The 24,283-nt window shown below is 42.4% G+C and overlaps 1 protein-coding gene across 1 annotated transcript in view; it reads right to left on the bottom strand.

Annotated features, from left to right (window-relative positions):
- Window positions 1-262: 262 nt before the first annotated feature.
- MYBPC3 (myosin binding protein C3) overlaps window positions 263-24,283 on the bottom strand; it is a 123,489-nt gene continuing 99,468 nt past the window's right edge. Inside the window, exons 26-33 of the mRNA XM_060261684.1 lie at window positions 19,715-19,882; window positions 11,068-11,156; window positions 10,423-10,618; window positions 7,643-7,782; window positions 5,509-5,668; window positions 3,497-3,633; window positions 1,359-1,545; window positions 263-316 (exon numbers count right to left, since the gene is read on the bottom strand). Of these exons, the coding sequence (XP_060117667.1) occupies window positions 306-316; window positions 1,359-1,545; window positions 3,497-3,633; window positions 5,509-5,668; window positions 7,643-7,782; window positions 10,423-10,618; window positions 11,068-11,156; window positions 19,715-19,882 (1,088 nt within the window). The 3' untranslated portion in view covers window positions 263-305. The remainder of the gene's footprint in view (window positions 317-1,358; window positions 1,546-3,496; window positions 3,634-5,508; window positions 5,669-7,642; window positions 7,783-10,422; window positions 10,619-11,067; window positions 11,157-19,714; window positions 19,883-24,283) is intronic.

Genomic DNA, 24,283 nt, shown 5'->3' with positions numbered 1-24,283 from the left:
GGTTCTATATGGTTTTTAATATTCGTAATTGTAATTGTGATTTTGATTGGTCTTAATGTATTAATTATTCCTACTGACCTTGTTTGCCTCCCTGAGCCTGCTTCAGAGGGGAGGGCGGGGTACAAATAGAACCAAATAAATAAATGTTTTGTAAACATCTAAAAGGCTTCCTCCATTAAGGAGGTATCTCCCCACCCTCTATGCTGTTCTTGTGATATCCATGTCTATCCTGAATTATCTGTCTTATTTCTAGAGAATTATTTGCTTCCTTACCTAGACCTGGTGGCAATGATTACATCAGGATTCTATTGTGGAACTGCAAGAAACAAAAGATATTTTAAAAACAATACCAAAGAGAGTGCATTGATAATAATGTAACACAAACCCCTTGTGCTGCAGCTGCACAGAACAGGAACATGTAATATGTGTGGTCACCATTTTGTGTGAATGCAGCAACAGATGGTTTCTCCATATACTTCGCTTTGTTGTATATGAACAGTACCCCAGATTTTTTATGGAATGTATCTACAAGTACTAAAGCACATGGAAAGTGTCATACAGAAGTGCCAAAATTAACCATCTGAAAAGGACTGCAAGAAGATGTTTTCCAGACACTGGGGAACTTACTGATTTTTCTTCTAACTAAAGTTGTCTAAGCAGATTTCTGGAATAAGTCTTTGGACAGACTTAAAAAGCTTAGACCAATTTCGCACTAGGCTTGTTCTGGATGGAGAGCCCTTTTGCTCTCGGGGCTTCTCTCCATTTTCGCACAAGTTGCCCCGGAGCTGTGAGTTGGCTTGCCATTATTCCGCAGCAAGCAAGATCCTCTGACAAGCAGTTTCTGCTTGCTGCGGAAAAGTGGTCTGCCAGCTCACAGCTCCAGGGCAACTTGTGCGAAAACAGAGGTCTGTTTTTTGCACAATAAACAGAAGCCGCTAAAAACCAGTTTCTTGTTGCTGCGCAAAAATGCCAACGCAAGCTGAAGCCCCAGGGCAGATAGTGGGAAATCAGAAGAACGCCACCCTGAAAAGAGGAATGTCAGAGCGGCGTAGGGTGAGTGGGAAATCGGACAGAGAGAAGCCCTGGGGGCAAAAGGGCTCTCTACCTGGAACAAGCCCTAGTGCGAAATCGGTCTTAGAGTTTACTACTCAACTAAGGAGCCTGTTGTGCTTATGATGCATTTACTCCATACATTTTTATTCATAGACATGAAGAAACAAAGTATTTGTTGGCCCCCAAAGATCTGCTTGGACAACCCTGTTGGTTATTTATTCTTCTTTACAAGGAGCCCATTTAAGTTGAAGAGACGCTTTGTTTAGTTTTAGAAATTATGAGATATACATGATCCTCCTCCTTACCTCTGACTTCCAGTCGGCACTCTATTTCCGCTTCTCCACATTCATTCACAGCTTTGCATGTGTAAAGGCCTGCATCAAAGGGGCTGGGCTTTCGGATTTCCAGGGTCAGCACTCCATGTTTACTGAACATGCGGTATTTGGCATCTCCAGAAAGATCCATTTTATTTTTGAACCAGAAGATTTTTGGCTGAGTAAATAAAAGCATAGAACATCAAAAGAAAGGATGGTTGTCTTCAAGACTTAGTGTTTGTAGACACGTTCCAAAGGAAGAGAGAAATTTTAAAAAATATTGAGCCCTTTAATTAATCAATTAAAGGTTTTTTTAAAAATTAGGGCCTTATTTATACTTGGAACAGCCTTTGTTCCAAGGAATACTTAGTGAAGTTCAGTTTTTTGAACCATTTAAAGATGGGGTATGAATGAAGTCAATTAATTAAATAAAAAGTTAATTGTAACAGCTGAAGAGGAAGTATATTGGGTATGCTACCCAATCCTCAAAGCAGAAGAGAAAGAGACCTGTTCTTATCCAACATCCTTTCCTTCCTGTGTGCCCTCTCTCAGTGTTCTCAAAGACCTATAGGCCTTTCTTGCTGAAATGTCTAACCATATGCTATATCATATGCTTTCCCTGCATTTTCTTGGTCTTCTCTCTAGCTAAGTCATGCAAGGTGTCAACTTCTCTCACATCTCGGTAGCATCTCATAATGCTCAAGCTGGATTCTTGTCTAGTGTTGGATGTGACTCAGACTGATTCCTCACTAGCAGTTGCTCTGCTCCCAAGTGCCTGCTTTCCCCAACTCAAGCGAACAATTCCCCACCAGTTGCTGCATAAGCGCCTTTTGAGCCATGGCTCCTTCCAGTTTCTCTTGCAGTCTCCTGCTCTTGTTTTTTTAAGTTCCAGAAGCTGCGAGGGAAATTGGAGGGAGCTGAGGATTAAAATGTGCCTGTGCAGCTATTGGTGGGGAATTGATCGCTTGAGCCAGGGAAAGCAGAAGCCCGGGAGCAGAGCAACTGCTAGTGAGGAATCGGTCTCAATGTTCTAATTGTGAGATCCAGTTTATGCAATGTATTATACTGGTTCTATTTTATTGTTTCTGTCAACCAGTTTTATTGCAGTGTTCAGTGTAAGTAAGAAAACTGGGTGTGTTTTTTTTGCATTGTTGTTTCTAACTCTATAATCTTATGTCTCAGTAATGGAGGATAAAATGAAGTAAATAATATTTGGGGCTAGGATGGCTGACATGAGGATATATCATCCATTCTGTTTATGAGGTGAGATCTCATACCCACTTCCCATCTAGCTGTCTGTCCAGCATGCTTGTGAAAACATTTCCATTCCATTGTTTCAATAAAATATAATTTATGATATACCGTATTTTTCGGTCCATAAGGCGCTCCGGACCATAGGACGCACCTTCCTCCTGGGGGGCGATCCGCTGCCTCCGCCTCCGATCCCGGTGCTTCCCCTGCGCCTGCCTGCCTGGCTCCAGCTTCTTCCAGCAAGCGCTGGGATTGCTCCACACTGCCCCCACCGCAAACCCAGCACTTCGCGAGCGCTGGCTACGGAGGGGGCAGCATGCTTCCTCCGCGCCTGTCTGCCTGGCTCCAGCTCTGATGCTTACAGCAAGCGCCGGGATCAGAGGGCAGAGGGAGCGATCCTGGCGCTTGCTGTAAGCATCAGAGCTGGAGCCAGGCAGACAGGCACAGAGGAAGCACGCTGCCCTCTCCACAGCCAGCGCTCGCAAAGCACTGGGTTTGCGGTAGGGGCAGCATGGAGCAATCCCAGTGCTTGCTGGAAGCAGAGCTGGAGCCAGGCAGGCGCGGGGGAAGCGCCGGGATCGGAGGTGGAGGCAGCGGATCACGCCCCCCCGGAAGAAGGTACCTTCGCTCCATAAGACGCACACACTTCCCCCCCACTTTTTTTTGGGGGGGGGAAGTGCGTCTTATGGTGCGAAAAATACAGTAATTTATATAGCATATAGTGCAATACTGACTTCAGTGAGCTTAAGCTTGGGTAACTGCATCAAACTGCACTGCTTATTAACCAGAATAAAGTAAGATTCCCACCACTACCACCTGGTATGGATTTTTCACCCCTCTTACATGGTACACATTCAGAAAGGAGATGTAATATATACCTTTGGGCTTCCTCTTACTGCACAGCTGAGTGTAGCATTGTACCCAGCAATCACTGAGCGGTCAGGTAGCGGGTGAGTGAATTTGGGTGCTTCAGAGAAGTCATGCTGTTTGTAGCTAGGGTGTTTATAATCTGTGCCTGTAGTTCAAAAAGGGAAAGGAATAACCAAGAAGAACCAATTTGTTATTCAGATAGAAAATGTGAGGGTAGAGATGGTCAAATTGAGATTAAGGGTGTGTGCTTGGTATATACAGTACCAAGCCAAATAAATACCAGAAAAATACCTTCCCCTTCCTCCCCAGCTCATGCTGCCTTTGTGGCATGACACCCCAGTGAAGGGAAAGGTATTTAATGTTGAAAAGGGGAAGGGGGACACCATGGTGGTGGCTTGGGAGACAGAAGTGGCAAGGGTGGGACTAGTAGATCACTTGGTGAGGGAATTGCATGGTCCGGAGGCTGACCGGGCAGCAGTGGAGGGAGAGCTGAAGAGAGTGGAGAAGGCAATGAAGGATTTATAGGGCTGGAAGGCAGAGGATGAGTGACAGATGGGAGGGTGCCCAGGGGGTGCAGGGAGGTCTGAGAGGATGGAGTCTGGAGAGCGGGGAGGGGCTAGAGGGCTGTGGAGGTAACACTACCTGAATGAAGGAGGCTGTTTGTCTGGTGCAGCTGGAAGAGCCATGGGCAGTGGAGGAGAGGAGGACTGTTGGGGGAAGAAAGCTGTAGGAATGGAACAGTGGACTGTACCAGGGCTCATCCAGTTGGATGTTGGGGTGCAGGGCCCAGAGGAGTGGATGTCCAAAAGGGGAGGCCGCAGGCCCAGGGGGCACTGGAGAGTAGCAAAGTTGTAAAAAGAGGAAAGGTGCTCAGGAGGGAGCAACTAAAAACCAATTCATATTTGATGAATGTTTGAGCCCTCACTTGGTGAGTATTGGACAACTGCTGCCAGGCAGGGGTTGGAAGAGGGAACCCTGAGATATGATAATGAGACCAGAGGCAGAGCCCAGCACCCCTGGAACCTCAGAATGTGCAAGGTTGGGAGAGGTAGTGAGGATGAGTGTGAAGGTGTTGGTGATCTATTGGGGGTTCCTAGGGTTGGATTAGTGCTCTGGACTTTGGAAAGTGGAGGGGAGGACCAGAAAAATACCTAGTAAAAGAAGGGGGCTTTGGAGGGGACTGGGATCCTGAGGAGCAAGAAAAATGGGGGTACAGACTGGAGCGCCCCGGGGGCAGCAGAGGGGCTGTCAGGGAGTAGCCTCTGAGGGTTGGGAGAGGGCCCCAAAGAAACATTTGGATACTAGAGGCGCCCCCTAGCACCATGGGAAGGCAGGGATCAATGAGGAAAATGGGGTGAGAAGCAGTAAAGTGGGTTCACATTTGGGGGTTCCCATGATACCACGGGCGGGGTTGGCTCATTGAGAGTGGAGGGGTATCCTGTGAAAGAATGGGGTTCAGGGGTGTCCAGAGAGGTGAGCACTGGACGAAGTATGGGAAAGAAAGAGGCAGCGAAGGGGCTCTGGACTTTGGAAAGTGAAGGGGAGCAGCTGTGGCATGACTTCCCAGTGAAGAGATGGCACAAATTGGGGAGGGAAGGGTGATCTGGTTTTTGAGAGATAAATGGAAAAATGTCACTCTGGCTGTAGCTGAGTTCTTTTCAATTGTTGTGACTCATTGTACAGCTATTTGGAACATCACTTTGCCACATCATAATGAAATTTATCTGACCTAGAGTGGGTCTATTCCATGAAAGTTTATAATAGAATAAAAAGTTTGTTAGTCTTCTCTTTGTATATCAGGAACAGCTGTCCAAGAACATTAAATACTAAATATCCTTTTATATTACCCATGAAGCACTGAAGCATCTTAAATTGATATAAAATATTCGAATTCAATACTCTCACAAGCACAGATACCACATATTAGATGAATGTTTGAGCCCTCACTTGGTGAATATTTGACATTAAAAAATTCAAATGATTTTTTAAATAATTGTTTTAGGGATCAGCTATAATTTACCTGTTTTCTTAATGTAGGCAGAATCTTTGGTGGTTGCAGCATTTTCACTCAGTCCACATAGATTCTCACTGAAGATGCGGAAATAGTATTCATTTCCCATGATCAAGTCGGATACAACACAATTTGTGCGGTGACAGTGATCAAACACAGTATACCATTCCTAAAATTAAAGTATCCACTGTCAGAAAAGCTGCATATCTTTCCACGTGTCATCCCTAATGATATGTCTAGTATGAATTTCTGAAATACTATGTGGAATGCCAAAACAGGTTACTTGAGACAAGCATATACAATGGTGTGGGTGAGAAAGGTAGATGTTCCACAATGGGTTCAATTCAAACAACTCATGAAGCATATTCTATCACCTTCCACTTCTCACTGCACCCCCCCACCCCAAAACTGGTGAAACTTTGGGGATTGTTGAATGGGACATCATGCTTTACAGACTATGGTGCTATTATCACCATCATTTGTTTTGGGCCGAAAACTGTATCCTGTGAAATGTGCCCTTCCAGCCTGTTGATGCAACTATTTGTTTTATTTACTAATGTTATTGTTTTGTTTTAAATTTAAATGGTAGGATTTAATTGTTGTTCAATTTATGTTGTGATCTGCCCTGAGCCCATTATGTGAAAGGGTGGAATATAAGCCTACTAAATAAATAAAAATAAATATGCCATGTGCTATGGAGGGGGCAAGGTGAACAAGTGGGAAGGGGATTATTCTTGCCATCTCTCTTTAAGTATTTTATTGCTCCCTTTAAGCATTTGAAGAGGTGTCACTTAAGGGAGGGCAGGGAGCTGTTCCTGTTGGCAGGAGAGGATAGGTCTTACAATAATGGTTTTAAATGAAGGGTGGGAAGATACTGGCCAGATCTTAGGAAAAACATTTTGATAGAAAGAGTTGTTCAACAGTGGAATAGGCTACATAGGGAGGTGGTGAGGTCCCCCTCACTGGCAGTCTTTAAGAAGTGGCTGGACAAACTCTTGTCAGAGATGCTCAAGGCTGATCCTGCATTAAGCATCCAGTTGGACTAGATGGACTGTATGGCCCCGTCCAACTCTGTGGTTCTGTTATTCATCTCTCTTCTTGGTGCAGCCCTGTGTGGCTTATTGTTTTCAGGGTTCCTGACCCTCAGCTGGGTGGGAGTGGGGGTGGGGGGTAAGGGGAAGGTGATGAAAAAAATCTCACTCTATTTATGGATGGCTTGGATTCATCCCAATAACCTGCATCTTTAGGATAGCTACCTTTAGGAGTTGGTAACAATACTAGTCAAATATCAGTACAGGGTCTCTTGTTATACAATTGTACAATACATCTATTCACTTCAGTAATAATTCAGTCATAGATGCTGCTGCATCCTACATGGCAAGATGAAGCTTTAGTTTCTAAAATCTATATAGCTTTGTAGATAAATATTTCAGGTGATAGATAAATATTTCAGGTGACTATGTTCCTTCTTATTTATAGTCTGCTCATGTTGTATAATTATAGTCAAACCTCTCATAACTGGTGGAGAGCTAGTTTGGTGTAGTGGTTAAGTGTGCGGACTCTTATCTGGGAGAACCGGGTTTGATTCCCCACTCCTCCACTTGCACCTGCTGGCATGGCCTTGGGTCAGCCAAAGCTCTGGCAGAGGTTGTCCTTGAAAGGGCAGCTGCTGGGAGAGCCCTCTCCAGCCCCACCCACCTCACAGGGTGTCTGTTGTGGGGGAGGAAGGTAAAGGAGATTGTGAGCCGCTCTGAGACTCTTTGGAATGGAGGGCGGGATATAAATCCAATATCATCTTCTTCTTCATAAATTGTGACATGGGAGGGGGCTTTATTCATTTGAACATGTATTTTTTTATGGTAATGGATATAACCCAAGGCAGTATAGTACCAGTCCTTACATAACTTAGGGTTCATAGATTTTTTTTTTTTTGCAAACATGAATGGTTATTATTTTATTGCCACATGTAAATTGCTACTTTGTTGTTGCTATTGGTTAAGTCATTAATAGTTACCTTCTGCTTAAGTGTCTGTCCCCCAACATCTTCTTTCCTTCCCTGGGAGATTTATTACATCAGACTGGAACATGGAATTGTTTGAGTCTTAAGGTGGGCTCATAGATTTGACCAAACTGTAACTCTTACCATTGTCTTTTTATCTGCCTTCTGCACTGTGTACCCAGTGATCTGAGCATTGCCATCATCCTGTGGTGGTTTCCATTCCAGTGCAACATTGAAGCCCCAGACATCCACAATCTTCACATTCTGAGGTGGGCCAGGCTTGTCTGCACAAAAAACAGTCATCACAAAAATCTAGAGGTTGCAAACATATCTAGAGGTAAAGATCTACTTTTAACATAGGCAAGGAACAGATTTCTTTCTGTTTCTGTTCTGCTCTTAACACATGTGAAGTAAAACAGTAGTTGCCAACAAGTGTAGAATTCTAGCAGGAGCTCCTTTGCATATTAGGCCACACACCCCTGATGTAGCCAATCCTCCAAGAGCTTACAAGGCTCTCTTTTTTGTAAGCTGGCCTTTTGTGTATGGCCTAATATGCAAAGGAGCTCTTGCTAGAATTCACCCCTGGTTGCCAACCATGTAATCTAATTATCCTTTGAGAGAGGCTTAATTTTTAAAGCCATCCAAAACAAAGGGGTTAAGAATACATGTTAGCTTCTTTGTTGTTCACCACTGATCATTTAAAAACAATTAACTTTTCCTTTCCCCCTCCCTGCAAAGAGTTACTTTATAGCTGAATTCTGCAGAATTCCTGTGCCATTCAAAAGTTTAAAGTATACATAAATGCTTTAATAAACACCACCAACAAAGAATGTGTCTCTGCGGCTGAAATTCTACAACTTGGCTCCTGCAAGAACAGTAGCACCACATTCAACCAGGATTTAAGAGCAAAACTATGGTAAAGCAGATGTCCTTGGCCCATTTCTGCTACACAGAAAGAGATAATGATTAATGGCACTGAAGGCTGCTGAGGTCACATAGCCCTGTCTACTTTCCAGCAGTCTGCTAACAGTGGGATGATTGAGGATATTCAGAGCTCTCACTGTAAAGATCAGGGCATGAGCCCAGCATAGAAAAAATGGATATGAACTAGCTCAGTGAAAGCTTAAGCTGTGTGGTCATAGCACTGGATGACATTGTAAACAGCAGGAACAAGTATGCCTTTATTTGTTCTTATGGGATTGGATTTTGTTTTATTTATTTTATATATAGGAGGCTCCTGTGCATTAGAGTGTCCATGCTAAATGAATTCAGACTCATATAAAAATTCCATGGCCTGAAAAAATTAAGGATTGTCAGTTTCTATGTTCTAATAATGGCAAAACAAAAATCAGCTGTCTCAGTCTTAGATCAGGAACTGAACCACTTTGTGGATCTTGGAGGCTGTTAGTGTTTGAGTTAATATTGATCCACTGATCTGCTGCATCTAGGAATATGGGCCAAAATGTGTAAGGGAAATCCAGAATTAATTGCCAGTGTTATCATTACAGTTTGGAGACTGTCCCTGATTTTCACTGTAATTATTCCTCACATAGTTTTTTTAATAGTGTGACTTGGCAGTATAAGGAATGTTAATAAGAGGGTAGAGGGTTTTTACCCTCTCTCTTGGAAGGTTGTAGAGTTAATTCCCAAGCTGTTATGTTTCTAATTTAAATCCTCGAAAAGACATCAGCATCTTTAATCCCTCTGTAAGTGTTGTGTCCTAGGCTCAAATGGGAGAACTGTTACTTTTGGAGGGAAGCTGAACAAGCCAAAGCTTGTACTCCACACCAGGGTTCCAGAGAAGGCCTAAGTGTGCCCAATCAGGGGAAGGATTGAAACATAAGTAGCCAATCAACATCTAGGCTCATACTGTACCCTGATAGGCCCTTAGGCCCCTGTAAATAGCCAATCATGTACATAGTTAAGGACCAATCAGAAGGGGGCAAGAATTGTATAAAGGAGCGGGAGGTTTGAATAGAGCTCAGTCTGTGTTTGTGTTCCTGAAGTAAAGCTTGCTGAAATCACTCTCCGACTCTGGTCTCTTACTGCGTCGACCCCAGTACTTTACAGTAAGTAACTACATATCAAGAAAAGTGACCTAAGGGCTTTTCCACATACACAACATTACTCAGGGCTTTTTTTTGTTGAAAAAGTCCAGCAGGAACTCATTTGCATATTAGGCCACATCCCTTGATGTCACTATTGTTTCATGCAGGGCTTTTTTGGAAAAAAGGCCAGCAGAAACTTATTTGCATTTTAGGCCACACACCCTGATGCCAAGCCAGCCAGCCAGAACTATGTTCCTGTTCAAAAAAGCCCAACGTTACTTATTGGGAACTGATACAGCTCTGCCCTCCCTTTGCTTTTTCACAGTTGTGGAGTCAGTTTATTTTCTTCTGCATGTGCTTTAAACAGGGGTGAAATTCTAGCAGGCACTCCTTTGCATATTAGTCCACACACCCCTCCTCCAAGAGCTTACAAGGCTCTTTTTTGTAAGTTCTTGGAGGATTGGCTACACCAGGGGTGTGTGGCCTATTATCTATCTATCTATCTATCTATCTATCTATCTATCTATCTATCTATCTATCTATCTATCTATCTATCTATCTATCTATCTATCTATCTATCTATCTATCTATCCATCCATCCATCACATTTGATGAATCGCCTTATCCTGGCTAGCGCCAGGCCCAGGACGATGTACAACAGTACAGAAAAGATGATAAATGGGCTGGGGATTCCGGTGCTCCTGGGGAGGGGAAAGTACAGTGGTGGGAATAGGCATAGTTCTAAGGGAAGGAGTCTGAGATATCAGAAAGCTTGGCCTCCTTCCAGCCTGCATCCCATCCCAACGGTTGCAGACGGTGGGGCCAAGTGGAAGCACCTGAAGGGGGAGTTCCTAAGAAACTTCAGTACTTTCTTACCCATGATCTGCATTGTGATAGCAACCTTATCACTCATATTTTCAATCTGCACCTCTACTTCATATATTCCAGAATGGTGACGCTCAGCCTTTCGGATAAACAGGATTGTATCTGTGATACTATTCCGAACTGCCACTTCCTTGGAATCTAATGGCTGACCATCTTTTGTCCAGATAACTTTAGGCCTGGGTTTGCCCTGCAGAAGACAAATGACCAGTCAGTAATTCTATTTTCAAAGTAGGTGGCCTTTTTATTCCCTCTCCTTCCTAATGTGATAAATAAAACCAAACAACCCATTTCACTTGCAGTTTTTAAATGAGCAGATCTGAATGCATAACTAGATGGCATGAACAAAGGCACTCCTCTAGGAGACATTTCCTTTGCAAAAGACATGCTAGAGTGTGTATGTGATGTGGCTCAGGATCATACAATAGATGACTGCTTAACCTTAACATCATTTTTAAAAGCAAAAGATTCGTGAAATGAATTATTGCTGCAGTGGAAGAAAGGACCACTGCTAGTCCTTGCTACTTAAATGTATAAATGCTGCTATATAGTTTCTATACAATGTCTGAAGTGAATAAATATTAATATTAAAGCTGGAAGAAGAGGTGGTATTATGATCAAATAGACTCAATCACATACCTGGAAAGGAATCACAATATTTATGGTATCACCCACTTTCTTCATTAGGGTTTGCCTGAGGTTGCGTGGCATCCAGATTTTGGGACGTTCTGCAGATTAAATGTTGATTCCAATTTATTGGATATTTCATAATCATTCTTGACATGAATGAAGAAATTGTGCTGCTGTTTAATATAAAGTATTATAAATCCCAAGAAAATTAGAATGAAAACTGTCACCACATTGCTAAGGATGATTCAGCAGTTGCACACCATTGTGCATTATTGTACAATGTACAAGTGAATTCAGGCCAATAGCAAATTTTGTTTGAGAAGCCAGTGCCACAGGGGGATGAAACTAAACAAGTAGAAGTGTTGCTGAATACAAGATCCAGGCGGAAACCTGAATCTGGAAGCTCATGATGAGGGAAGTTGTAACAAGAACAAGAGGTTCAAAAATCTTCTAAAACAGCAAACATCTCAATTTTGCTATTGTAATTATTAACAATTATCAGAGAATGTTCTAGGGAGCACATGCAGTTCACGCAACCTGCTGGTCATGCCTGTTAGGGCCTACTGTTACTTTGCATGAACACAAAGTATAAGAGTTCCTTCTAGAACACACCTGACACTTTTTTTATCACTGTGCATTTGGGAGAAAGAGCAATAGCAGTAGAAAGATACCTTTTAGAGAAGTTGTTCACCAGTACTGATCTTGTTAAGACATTTCAGATAAGCTTCCCAGGAATGTCTGGTCATTAACTTCAGTCTGTGGTTTTTAGACTATTTTCCAGAGAACTCTGGAATTCCTTGAAGAGTTGCATGCCAGTGTTTTATAACTATCTGATGAAAACAACTTCTCTCACACCCCTATTGCAGATCGCTTGCTGGGATTTAAACTTCTAGGGATACCGTGACTCTGCAGGGGTGGTAGAATCTTAGAATCATAGAGTTGGAAGGTACCTCTAGGGTCATCTAGTCCAACCCCCTGCACAATGTCGGAAACTCACAAACACCTCCCCCTAAATTCACAGGATCTTCATTGCTGTCAGATGGCCATCTAGCCTCTCTTTAAAAACCTCCCGAGAAAGCCTGTTCCACTGAGGAATCGCTCTAATGGTCAGGAAGTTCTTCCTAATGTTGAGCTGGAAACTCTTTTGATTTAATTTCAACCCATTGCTTCTGGTCCTACCTTCTGGGGCCACAGAAGACAATTCCACATCATCCTCTATAGGACAGCCCTTCAAGTACTTGAAGATGGTGATCATATCACCTCTCAGCCACCTCCTCTCCAGGCTAAACATCCCCAGCTCCTTCAACCTTTCCTCATAGGACTTGGTCTCCAGACCCCTCACCATCTTCGTCGCCCTCCTCTGGACCCATTCTAGCTTGTCTATATCTTTCTTAAAATGTGGTGCCCAAAACTGAACACAATACTCCAGATGAGGTCTTACCAGAGCAGAGTAAAGCGATACCATCACATCACGTGATCTGGACACTATGCTTCTGTTGATACAGCCCAAAATTGCATTTACCTTTTTAGCCACCGCATTACACTGTTGGCTCATGTTCAGCGTATGATCCACTAAGACCCCTAGATCCTTTTCGCACATACTACTGCTAAGACAAGTCTTCCCCATTCTATAACCATGCATTGGATTTTTCCTACCTAAATGCAGAACTTTACATTTATCCCTGTTAAAATTCATTGTATTGGTTTTAGCCCAGTTTTCCAGCCTGTCAAGGTCATCCTGTATACTGTTTCTGTCTTCTTCTGTGTTTGCAACCCCTCCCATTTTAGTATCATCTGCAAATTTAATAAGCATTCCCTCTATTCCTTCATCCAAATCATTGATAAAGATGTTGAACAAAACAGGTCCCAGGACAGATCTACTCTCCAAGAGGATGAGGAACCATTCACAAGCACTCTTTGGGTGTGATCTGTCAACCAGTTACAGATCCACCTAACGGTAACAGGATCCAAACCACATTTTACCAACTTGTCAACAAGGATAATATGTGGAACCTTATCAAAAGCCTTACTGAAATCAAGATAAACAATGTCTACAGCATTCCCCTGATCCAGCAAGGTAGTCACTTTCTCAAAAAAAGAGATCAGGTTAGTCTAGCATGACTTGTTCTTGAGAAAACCATGCTGGCTTTTAGTAACATTCATTCTTTCTAAATGTTCCAGGACCGACTGATGATTTGTTCTAAAACTTTTCCAGGTATAGATGTCAAGCTGACGGGTTTGTAGTTACCCGTATCCTCTTTTTTCTCCTTCTTGAAGATGGAGACAACATTCACCTGCCTCCAATCTTCCGGCACCTCTCCTGTTCTCCAAGAATTTTCAAAAATAATAGCCAGAGGCTCAGAAATTACGGTACATCCGCAAGCTCTTTTAGAACCCTTGGATGCAAGTCATCTGGCCCTGAGGACTTAGTTTCATTCAAAGAAACTAGGTGTTTATGTACTACCCCTACACTGATCCTAGGTTGGAATTTCATACCCTCCTTATATGTTCTGTCTTTGCCATGTTGAGCATCGTTCCCCTCAGAAGAGAAGACTGAGGAAAAGTAGGAATTTAGCAGTTCCACCCTCTCTTCATTACCTGTTACAATTTCACTTTTGTGCCCTCGCAATGGGCCTACCATGTCCTTGCTTTTTCTTACTCTGAACATAACCCTTTTTTGTTGTTTTTAGCATCTTTGGCCAGCCTAAACTTAAAACAATTGTAGATTAAAACAATCTACACCTGGAGCCAGATGTATCCAAATAGTTTTCTGATGGATTAGGGGATTTTCTTGTTGACATGATTTACCTCTGCAATGAGGAAATAACCTGGGTGGATGACAAGATTCCTGCTCAGTGGCCTCTCTCAGTTCTCAGCACCTGGGCAGCCCATTGGTTTATTGAGGGGCCGCAGGCTATGAAAAGACAAGGGAACTCACTGGAGAGACAATGCAGGAAAACTTGTAACAAATCAAACAAGGTACAGGCTCATTTTAAAGCCTACATTGGGCAGTTGAAGAAACATTATTTCACCAAATGCCTTCTTGAGATGAGGTAATCACCTCTGCTTTAAAACAGGTAATGGTCCATCCTGGGTTTGTAACCTGTCAGTACTGTTTCACCCAGGCCTTCTTGTTGGAATAGCAGGTGGCAGAGGGTTGCCAACTAGGTTGGGGTATTCCTGGAGATTTGCAGGTGGAGACTGAGGGAAACAGGGTTTGGGGAGGGAAGGGAATTCAGTGCGGGGTGTAATGCTATACAGTGCAGTCTCCAAAAAAGCCATTTTCTCCAAGGGAACTGACCTCTGTTGTCTGGAAATCAGCTGTGATTCCAGGGGAACTCCAGTCCGCACCTAGAGGATGGGGACTATAAAGTAGAAGCAGTGGCCAGAGGGGCCTTTGAGCCAACTGTAGCTGTTTCTGGGTTTAAAAAATATATCTTTGCACTGTGGCGCATGCCCTGGGAACATCGGATTTCTCCTGCAATACACTGTATAGCTGCCCTTGAAGAACATCTAAAACTACAATTGGTATAGAATTCTGCAGCAAGTGAGTTCAAGGAACTGTATCATTACTGTCTTGGAGATTCCAATTTGATTCCAGGCCAAATTCAAGGTACTGGTACCTTTAAGCCCTTTGAAGCCTGGGATCAGCCTGTTTGAAGGGCTGCCTATTCCCATATGAATCCACCCAACCATTACAGGAATCCCCAACATGGTGCCTCTGGGCATCATGGTGCCCACTGATATATTTCCTGAAATTCATGACCGTGAAATATTTTTAGAAAGTGGATGGGTCTAGGTAGATCTTTTGCTCAGCAAGGCTTCTAATTGCCCATTGGAGAGATTTATTTATCTATCTATCTATCTATCTATCTATCTATCTATCTATCTATCTATCTATCTATCTATCTATCTATCTATCTATCTATCTATCTATCTATCTATCTATCTATCTATCTATCTATCTCTATCTATTTTATTTATCTCCCGCCCTCCCCGCCGGAGCAGGCTCAGGGCGGCTCACAACAATAAAATAAAAACAATCAGTTTAAAAATTGCATAACGTTAATACGACAATTTAAAATTCGTATTATTATTCGTATCATTTTATTGGCTGTACAGAGTTTTTTAAAACACTGCTTTGGCAGTAGCTGCAACTACAGCACAAGGACCTTCACTGTGATAAGGTGAAACAGCAGCCATTTTGTGCTGGCTCCACATCCTGTGACAGCCATTTTGTGGCTGTGCCCACCATGAAGTGTCAGAATTCCAAAGGCACCTGCAGGCTCAAAAAGGTTGGAGACCGCAGCTTCGCGGACTCTGCTTTGGGTGCCCACATCATCTAGGCTAAACTAGGGTTGCCAATCCCCAGGTGGGGGCAGGGGATCCCCCGGTTTGGAGGCCCTCCCCCCCGCTTCAGGATCATCAGAAAGCGGGGGGGGGGGGGGGAGGGAAATGTCTACTGGGAACTCTTATTATTCCCTATGGAGATTTATTCCCATAGAAAATCATGGAGAATTGATCAGTGGGTATCTGGGGCTCTGGGGGGGCTGTTTTTTGGGGTAGAGGCACCAGATTTTTAGTATAGCATCTAGTGCCTCTCTCCAAAATACCCCCCAAGTTTCAAAAAGATTGGACCAGGGGTCCAATTCTATGAGCCCCAAAGAAGGTGCCCCTATCCTTCATTATTTCCTATGGAAGGAAGGCATTGAAAAGGTGTGCCGTCCCTTTATATGTGATGGTCAGAACTCCCTTTGGAGTTCAATTATGCTTGTCACAGCCTTGATCTTGGCTCCACCCCTAATGTCTCCTGGCTCCACCCCCAAAGTCTCCTGGCTCCACCCCCAAAGTCCCCAGATATTTCTTGAATTGGTCTTGGCAACCCTAGGCTAAACAGGTGGCAGCCTGAGAAATGGCCTGATTATGGCATGAGAACGGAATTATTTTGCCCGAGAGATTTGTTCATCATTGTCTTATTTTAGCTGGTTAAGACCTTTTGTTTCATTTGGTATGCATTTATTGTCCCAACACTCTCCAATTCCAACATATTTTTTCTTTCTCTGTTTCCCTCCCCCCCATAAATGAACCCATTCATGGAACAGAGTGGGGTATAAATTAATTAAATAAATAATAATAATAATTTTATAAACTAAGCTTACTGTTCCTGTTTGACCCCTGAATGTTTTAAACATCTTCATTATGCTGAATGATATTTTACTGCTCAACCTCTACCTATATGTATAGACTTTCCAAACCTCTCTCTTTCTATATGTAATGGTTGAGGAAATTATGTTGCACTGTATCTGAAGAAGTGTGCTTGCACACGAAAGCATATACCTTGCATAAAACTTCATTGTCTTAAAGATGCCACCGAATTAAAACTTTGTTATAATTAAAATGGTTATTTTTATGTGGCGGGTTAACTCACCCACACTGCCATCTTTCCTTCAGGAAAAGAAGCCCAATAAAGTCTTGTGCCTTTTTAATGAGTTTTTGGTAGGTCTCAAGGGTTCTGCATTGAGAAGGCAAAGAGGGGGATAGAAAACAAATAATGTAATCAAGATATCTAATTTTCAGTGTTCTCTAGGATTGCCAGGTCCATTTGAGACACCAGTGGGGGGACATTCTGGGGGCTGGAAGTATTGCCCCCGATATGCTGACATCACTGGAAACATTCTGGTTTCTGAGCAAAGCTCTATGGTAAAATCACCCTCAAACCATAGAATTCTGCCCCCAAACCAGAGTGTTGCCCCTGGCATGCCCATGTCACTTCCAGGTGACATAGGAATGTCATGCAATGTTGCTGTTGGGGGGGATTTCCTCCCACCTGCCAGCTGGCTTGTGGTGGGCAGGAGCCTGCAAAACTGGAGGATCCTCCACCCCCAACTGGGGAATGGCAAGCCTAGTGTGCTCCCATCTAAGAGAGAGATTGGGGTAATGAACAAAGATCTTTTTATAAACCTGAGGAAACCTGAGAAAAGCCCCAGGCTTGCAGAAAAATCTGAAATAAATCTGCAAAACAATAGAAGCAGTACCTATATATTTGAGAAAGGAGATTTCAACCATTGTAGAAGTTGCCAATAGGGAGAATTGGAAGCTCCCTTTGGGGAACATCCATAATAAATACTCTGTCTTCAAATTTCTGTTTCTTTTCCTGCTTGCTATCCACTTTTAAAAGTATCCACTTTTAAAAGTCTTTCTAGATTTGGGACACCCAGTGCTTCTTAGTTTATAATAGTGTTCTGGGCCATTCAGCTTAAAAAAAACTTTGGTAAGTGTTTTTGATTATTCAAGACAGGTATTAGGAATTAGCAACTGTCAAACCATCTTGGACTCTAATCGAATAAATTAGAACACTTGTCCTTTCAACCTGCAGACTGTTGGAAATATGTATCTGTTCTGTATGTCCTTTGCAATGTTCTAAAGTTCCAGTCATTATAGGGTTAACACTGTGCCTGATTCCCTGTTGTCTGCATGACCTAGGAAGAAGATACTGACTGCTGTCAATCAAGGTCTAGAAGCGGGAAAACCTGTTTTGCTTGTTTGGTCAGTTAGTCAGGTGACTTCCTTTGTTCAGGCAGATAGGTCAAGAAGCACATGATCTTCTAGTGTAAGCATGTAGTGTAAGCATGTAGTGTTTGTTATTTTCATCTCCCAGTACCCTTTCCCTGTAGTAATAAATATGTTTTTGCTTTTTCATGTTAAATGCCTCTCAATTATTATTTGATCCAGTGATCCATTGCACAGTTAAATAAAGAAATAGAATTTCAAACAGAATTTCCTAACACAGACTAGATGATGATTAATGACCTAAATTGTGGACATGCAAACAACAGAGCATTTGTCTCATTTCCTAGGCAATATCACTGTTTGGCATTAGGATCACACTACACCAAGCATGAACATGATATATCATAAATAAACATACAACAATTCTTCAAGTACTACAAAACATACTTTGTGAAAGAATATACAACTTCTTAAAAACTATGCATGATCTAGATCTTCATAATCAGAAAGACTATAAATGAGAATCTTTTGCAAGTTGATGACAGGCAGAATAAATTATACATATGCAAACTGAATTTGATTTTTTGATGTAATCAAGCATAATTGCTTGATAGTTTGTAAATTCAAATAACCTTAGATACACTGTCCTAATTGCTAATTATGGAACTGAGTAATCACAGAAGAGAAGCTGAAATGGGACTCAAGATATTTTGTCATATATAAATAGGAAAAGAAGAGAGGGGACTGACATTCATAAAGAAAGACTACAGATCTGGAAAGAGTGACATATATTCCCAATGGGATCTTTACACATTCAAAGGCAAGCAGAATTATGTAACTAAATTAGGGGTGTGCACATTAAAAAATATGGATTAATTTTGTATTTGAATTTGGGAAGGGTATACTTTCATTAACCTGAATTTTTGAAACTTTCTTTACCACTTCAGGTTTTTTGGGGAGGTGGGGTTGGAGGGTAGGTTTTCTAAAATTTGGAACCATTTTAGCAATTTCCCCTCCCATCAGAAGATTCAGGATCAGGAAGGAAGGGAAATACGACAGAGTAAATTGATCTAACCAAATGAGTGTTAGTTGGAATCTCTGGTCTTTAAATTTTAAAAGGCCATTATTTTCTATGGGAAGACCTGACCTCCAAAATCAGATGCAGGCCTACTCCCAGAGAAAACGATGCCCCTTTAAAATGTAAAGGGATTAAAGACTCCAACTAACCATTGATAAGGTAGACAGGTCCCTGGAGGCTAGATCTACTACTCCATAGGACATACCCCCCCCCCCCCCCCAATATCATATGGTGGTAGAGAAGCCAGGTTCCAGACTATATAATCCCACAGATTATATAATCCAACCATTATTTCCCATGAGTAACAGACCTAACCTCCAAGGTCAGGTCTGCCTGAACAGTTACTACCTGAAACCTCCAGGCCCTTTCCATTTTTAATGTCCATTATTTTCCATAGGGTTAGACCTGGCCTCTGTTTTCTCCTGGAATTTAAGAGTGCTTGGGGTTATTTCAGATATCTGCAAACTGACTTGAAACAACGAATTTCTGGTTTATTTTTGGCTGTGGTTTATCTGGATCACAATGCAATCTTGAAGAAAACCGCCTTCTCAGTCATGAACACCCTTGAAATATTTCTGTAACCAGGAATTAAATAGAACAAGTACAGAACATGAATTTAGTATTTGGGACCATATATCCTACAAATATCCTAAAATGAAAATATTAGTGCCTCCTTTTATTTCTCTAACAAAGTCTTGATATTATCCAGAGGAAGAAGAAGAGATTGGTTTTAAACCCTGCCTTTCACTCAAAGTTTCAGAGCCATTTACAATATCCTTTTTCCCTCCTCTCTCTACTACAGACACCCTGTGAGGTGGGTGAGGCTGAGAGAACTCTTTTGAGAACTGGTCTTGAGAGCAGCTCTTTCAAGAACTGTGACTGATCCAAGGTCATCCAGCAGGTGCATGTGGAGGAGTAGGGAATCAAATTCAATTCTCCCAGATTAGAGCCCATGTACTTAACCACTACACTAAACTGGCTCTCAAATTCCAGTTCCCTAACCATTTCTTCATTAATGGTATAATAGAAATGGGCCCACTGTAAAGGACGGTGGCTGTGTATACTTACGTAAGATTTCTCGGATAGTAATCGGCTCTTTGGTAATTGCTGGTTGACTTGTACCAGCCAAGTTTATAGCTGTGACACGGAAATAAAGTTTGTCTCCTGTCACCAAACCTTTAAGCAAGGCAGAGGTGCGCTCAGTTGGGCCATGAAGAGCTGGAATCCATTCTGTAGCTGCAAAAACAAGATCCCCCACTTTAAAGGCAATCCTTTTCAAGTAGTGTTTAGTACTAGGTTTTCTAGTTTACATCTAAAAGGAATTCAGCTGCAATGTGGTTTTTGCACCTGGTTTAAATGAAGAAAGAAGCTGGCATTTAAAAATGGTTCTAATGAGAATTAGCTTGGTAGAGAGATCTGTGTGAACATAAGAACATAGGAGAAGCCATGTTGGATCAGGCCAATGGCCCATCCAGTCCAACACTTGTCACACAGTGGTAAAAAAACCCAGGTGCCATAAGGAGGTCCACCAGTGGGGCCAGGACACTAAAAGTCCTCCCACTGTTGTCCACTGCAAGAACCAAGAATACAGAGCATCACTCCCCCAGACAGAGAGTTCCATCTGCACATTGTGGCGATAGCCAATGATGGACCTCTGCTTTATATGCTTATCCAATCCCCTCTTGAAGCTATCTATGCTGGCAGCCATCACCACCTCCTGTGACAATGAATTCCATGGGTTAATCACCCTTTGGGTGAAGAAGTACTTCCTTTTATCAGTTCTAATCCAACTGCTCAGCAATTTCATTGAGTGCCCATGAGTTCTTGTATTGTGAGAAAGGGAGAAAAGTACTTCTTTCTCTACCTTCTCTATCCCATGCATAATCTTGTAAACCTATATCAAGTCACCCCTCAGTCAACATTTCTCTAAGCTAAAGAGCCCCCACTTTCTTCATAGGGAAAGTGTTCCAACCCTTGAAGCATTCTGGTTGCCCTTTTCTGTACTTTTTCCAATGCTATAGTATCTTTTTTTGAGGTGTGACGACCAGAATTGTACACAGTACTCCAAGTGAGGCCGCACCATCAATTCATACAGGAGCATTATGATACTGGCTGATTTGTTTTCAATTTCCTTCCTAATAATTCCCGGCATAGCATTGGCTTTTTAAATTGCAGTTGCACACTGTCTCAACATTTTCAGTGAGTTATCTACCATGCCCCCAAGATCTCTCTCTTGGTCAGTCTCCACCGCTTCACACCCCATCATAGTTTGGATTTGTCGCCCCCAATGTGCATTACTTTGCACTTGGCCACGTTGAACCTTGCTATATAGATGCCCACATGCCCAGCCTCAACAGATCTCTTTGGAGTGCCTCACAATTCTCTCTGGTTCTCACCACCCTGAACAATTTAGTGTCATCCACAAACTTAACCACTTCACTGCTTACTCCCAACTCCAAATCATTAACGAACAAGTTAAAAAGCACTCGACCCAGCACTGAGCCCTGCAGTACCCCACTGCTTACCACCCTCCACTGAGAAAATTGCCCATTTATACTCACTCTCTGTTCCTATTAATTAGCCAGTTTTTGATCTACAAAACAACTTGTCCTTTTACCCCATGACTATTGAGCTTACTTAGGAGCCTTTGATGAGGAACTTTATCAAAAGCTTTCTGGAAGTCCAGGTAAACAACATCTATTGGGTTCCCTTTGTTCACATGTTTGTTCACCCCCTCAAAGAACTCTAAAAGGTTAGTGAGGCAAGATCTTCCCTTACAGAACTCATGCTGAGTCTTCCTCAATAGCTTTTATTCATCAATGTGCCTACTAATTCTCTCTTTAATAACTGTTTCCACCAACTTTCCCAGTATTGAAATCAAACTAACTGGCCTGTAATTTCCCAGATCTCCTCTGGAACCCTTTTTAAAGTGGGGGTAACATTTATTTTATTTATTTATTTTAGTAGATTTATAGTCTGATCTGATTCCACCAGGTCTGGATGTCCTTTGGGTCAGGGATGGTCAAAAGATGTTGATTTGCTGATTGTAGCAATCTCTGAGGCTCATATGGGGAGAGGCAGTCCCGCAGGTATGTCGGTCCCAGGCCACGCAAGACTTTAAATGTCAATACTAGTACCTTGAAACATTAGTTACCTTGCAGTCCTCAGGAATGGAGGCAGGTTTTAATAAAATATTACATATTTTTGTCAGAAGATCCACAAAAGTTCATCTTTGAGTTCTTTCAGAACTCTTGAATGTATGCTATCAGGGCCTGGTGACATCAGTTTTTAAATTGTCTATCAGTTGTAGGACCTCCTCTCTCTTCACCTCAATCTGACTCAGGTCTTTCAACACCCCTCCCAAAATCAGTGGTTCTGGAGTGGGCAAACACTTCTCATTTTCCACAGTGAAGAAGGAGGCAAATAATGCATTCAGCTTCTCAGCCATTTCCCTATCATCCCTCAGTAATCCTTTTACCCCTTGGTCATTCAAGGGCCCCACTGTCTCCCTGGCTGGTTTCCTGCTTCTAATGTATTTGGAGAATTTTTTTATTGTTGGTTTTTATGTTTTTTGCAATATGTTCTCCATAGTCCCTTTTTGCCTGCCTGATCACAGACTTGCATTTTTTTTGCCACATGCTGTGTTCCCTTTTATTAATTTCACTTGGACTAGCTTATAGGAATCCTTCTTACCTTTTACAGCTTCCATTACTTTGTTCACCATGCAGGCCCTTTTCTATACCTATTTATGCCTTTCCTGATTTGCAATATGTATTTTATCTGAGCTTCTATGACTGTAGTTTTAAATAGTCTCTAAGCTTCCTCAAGGGTTTTGACCCTTTTTACCTTTTTTTCAGTTTCCTCTTCACATGCCTCTTCATCTCAGAGAAGCTACCCCTTTTAAAGATAAAAGTGGTTGTGCTGGTCTTTTTGGCAACTCCCTATTTATACAAATGGTGAAATCAACAACATTATGGTCAGGGCTTTTTTTGTAGAAAAAGCCCAGCTGGAACTCATTTGCATATTAGGCCAAGTTAGCCAGAACTGTGTTCCTGTGTGTTCCTGCTCAAAAAAACCTCTGATTATAATCACTGCTCCCAAGCGGTGAAATCACTTTTACATTACATTTCTCACCAGGTCTTGGACATTACTTAGGACCAAGTCCAGGATTGCCTCTTCCCTGGTAGGTTCTGTGACCATCTGCTCCATAGCACAGTCATGGAGAGTGTCTAGAAACTCAGTCTATTTCTCCCAACTTGAACATATATTGGCCCAATCAATGTGGGTATTAAAATCACCTGTTATGATACAGTTTTTATGTCTATCCGCTATCTTTAATTCTTTCATCATTCTATAATCATCTTCTACCTTTTGATCTGGTGGGCGATAACAAACTCCCAAAGTTAAGCTTTCTTTTGGGCCCACTATTTCAACCCAATGGATTTCTAGAAGTGAATCAAATTCTCTTACCTTCTCAATTTTACTGGATTGTATACCCTCTCTGACAAACAAAGCCACCCCACCTCCAACCCTTCCCTCCCTATCCTTCCGATATAATTTATATCTAGGAATCACTGTGTCCCATTGATTCTCCTCATTCCACCAAGTTTTTGAAATACCCACAATGTCTATATATTTTCCCCAACACTAAGCATTCCAACTCCCCAATCTTACCTTGGACACTTCTAGCACTAATTTCCCAGGGACATTAGGCCCTCAATCTTCTTCCTGCTGCCTCAAGACCTTACCAGGCAGTCCATACTGTTTGTCACTATCTCAGTGGACAACTATAATCCATTGCTTGGTAGAAAAGTAACAGCTAACCCATCATCTCTTTGAGATGAATATTTCCGAACCAGAGACATTTTATTTCCTGTTGGCTTCCCCCCAAGATTCAGTTTCAAAACTGCTCTGCCGCCTTTTTGATTTTAAGTGCCAGCAGCCTGGTTCCTTCTGGGGACAAGTGGAGACTGTCTCTTTTGTACAGCTCCCGCTTATTCCAAAAAGCATCCCAGTGCCTAACAAACTTGAACCCTTCCTCCCTACACCATTGTCTCATCTACACATTGAGACTCCTAATTTGTGCCTTTCTCTCTGGCCCTGCACATGGAACAGGTAGCACTTCTGAGAAGTGTTTGGAGGTCCTGGCCTTGAGTCTCCTGCCTAGTAGCCTAAATTTTTTCTCCAGTACCTCACAAATGCTTTTCCCCACATCATTGGTGCCAACATGTACCACGACCACTGGCTCTTCCCCAGCACTGTCTACCAGCCTATCTAGAACATGTGTAATGTTAGCTACCTTCTCACCAGGCAAGCAAGTTACCATATGGTCAGTATCCGAGTTTACCACCCAGCTGTCTACTTGCCTAAGGATCGAATCACTGACTTCCAAGAGCCCCCCTCCCTCCCTACCCAGGGATGGTTCCTTGGTGTGAAAGGATACCTGTTCACCAATTGAAGAAGAGGTTCCTTCTGAGGGTACATTCCCCTTATCCTCAGCTCAGATAAAGATAAAGGTGCAAGCACCAGTCATTTCCAACTCTGGGGTGATGTCACATCCATATTGTTTTCTTGGCAGATTTTTTATGGGGTGGTTTGCCATTGCCTTCCCCAGTCATCTATACTTTACCCCAACAA

This window comes from Heteronotia binoei, chromosome 21 (assembly GCF_032191835.1).
Source record: "Heteronotia binoei isolate CCM8104 ecotype False Entrance Well chromosome 21, APGP_CSIRO_Hbin_v1, whole genome shotgun sequence".
Lineage (NCBI taxonomy): Eukaryota > Metazoa > Chordata > Lepidosauria > Squamata > Gekkonidae > Heteronotia > Heteronotia binoei.
This window is presented reverse-complemented; position numbering and strand designations above follow the sequence as displayed.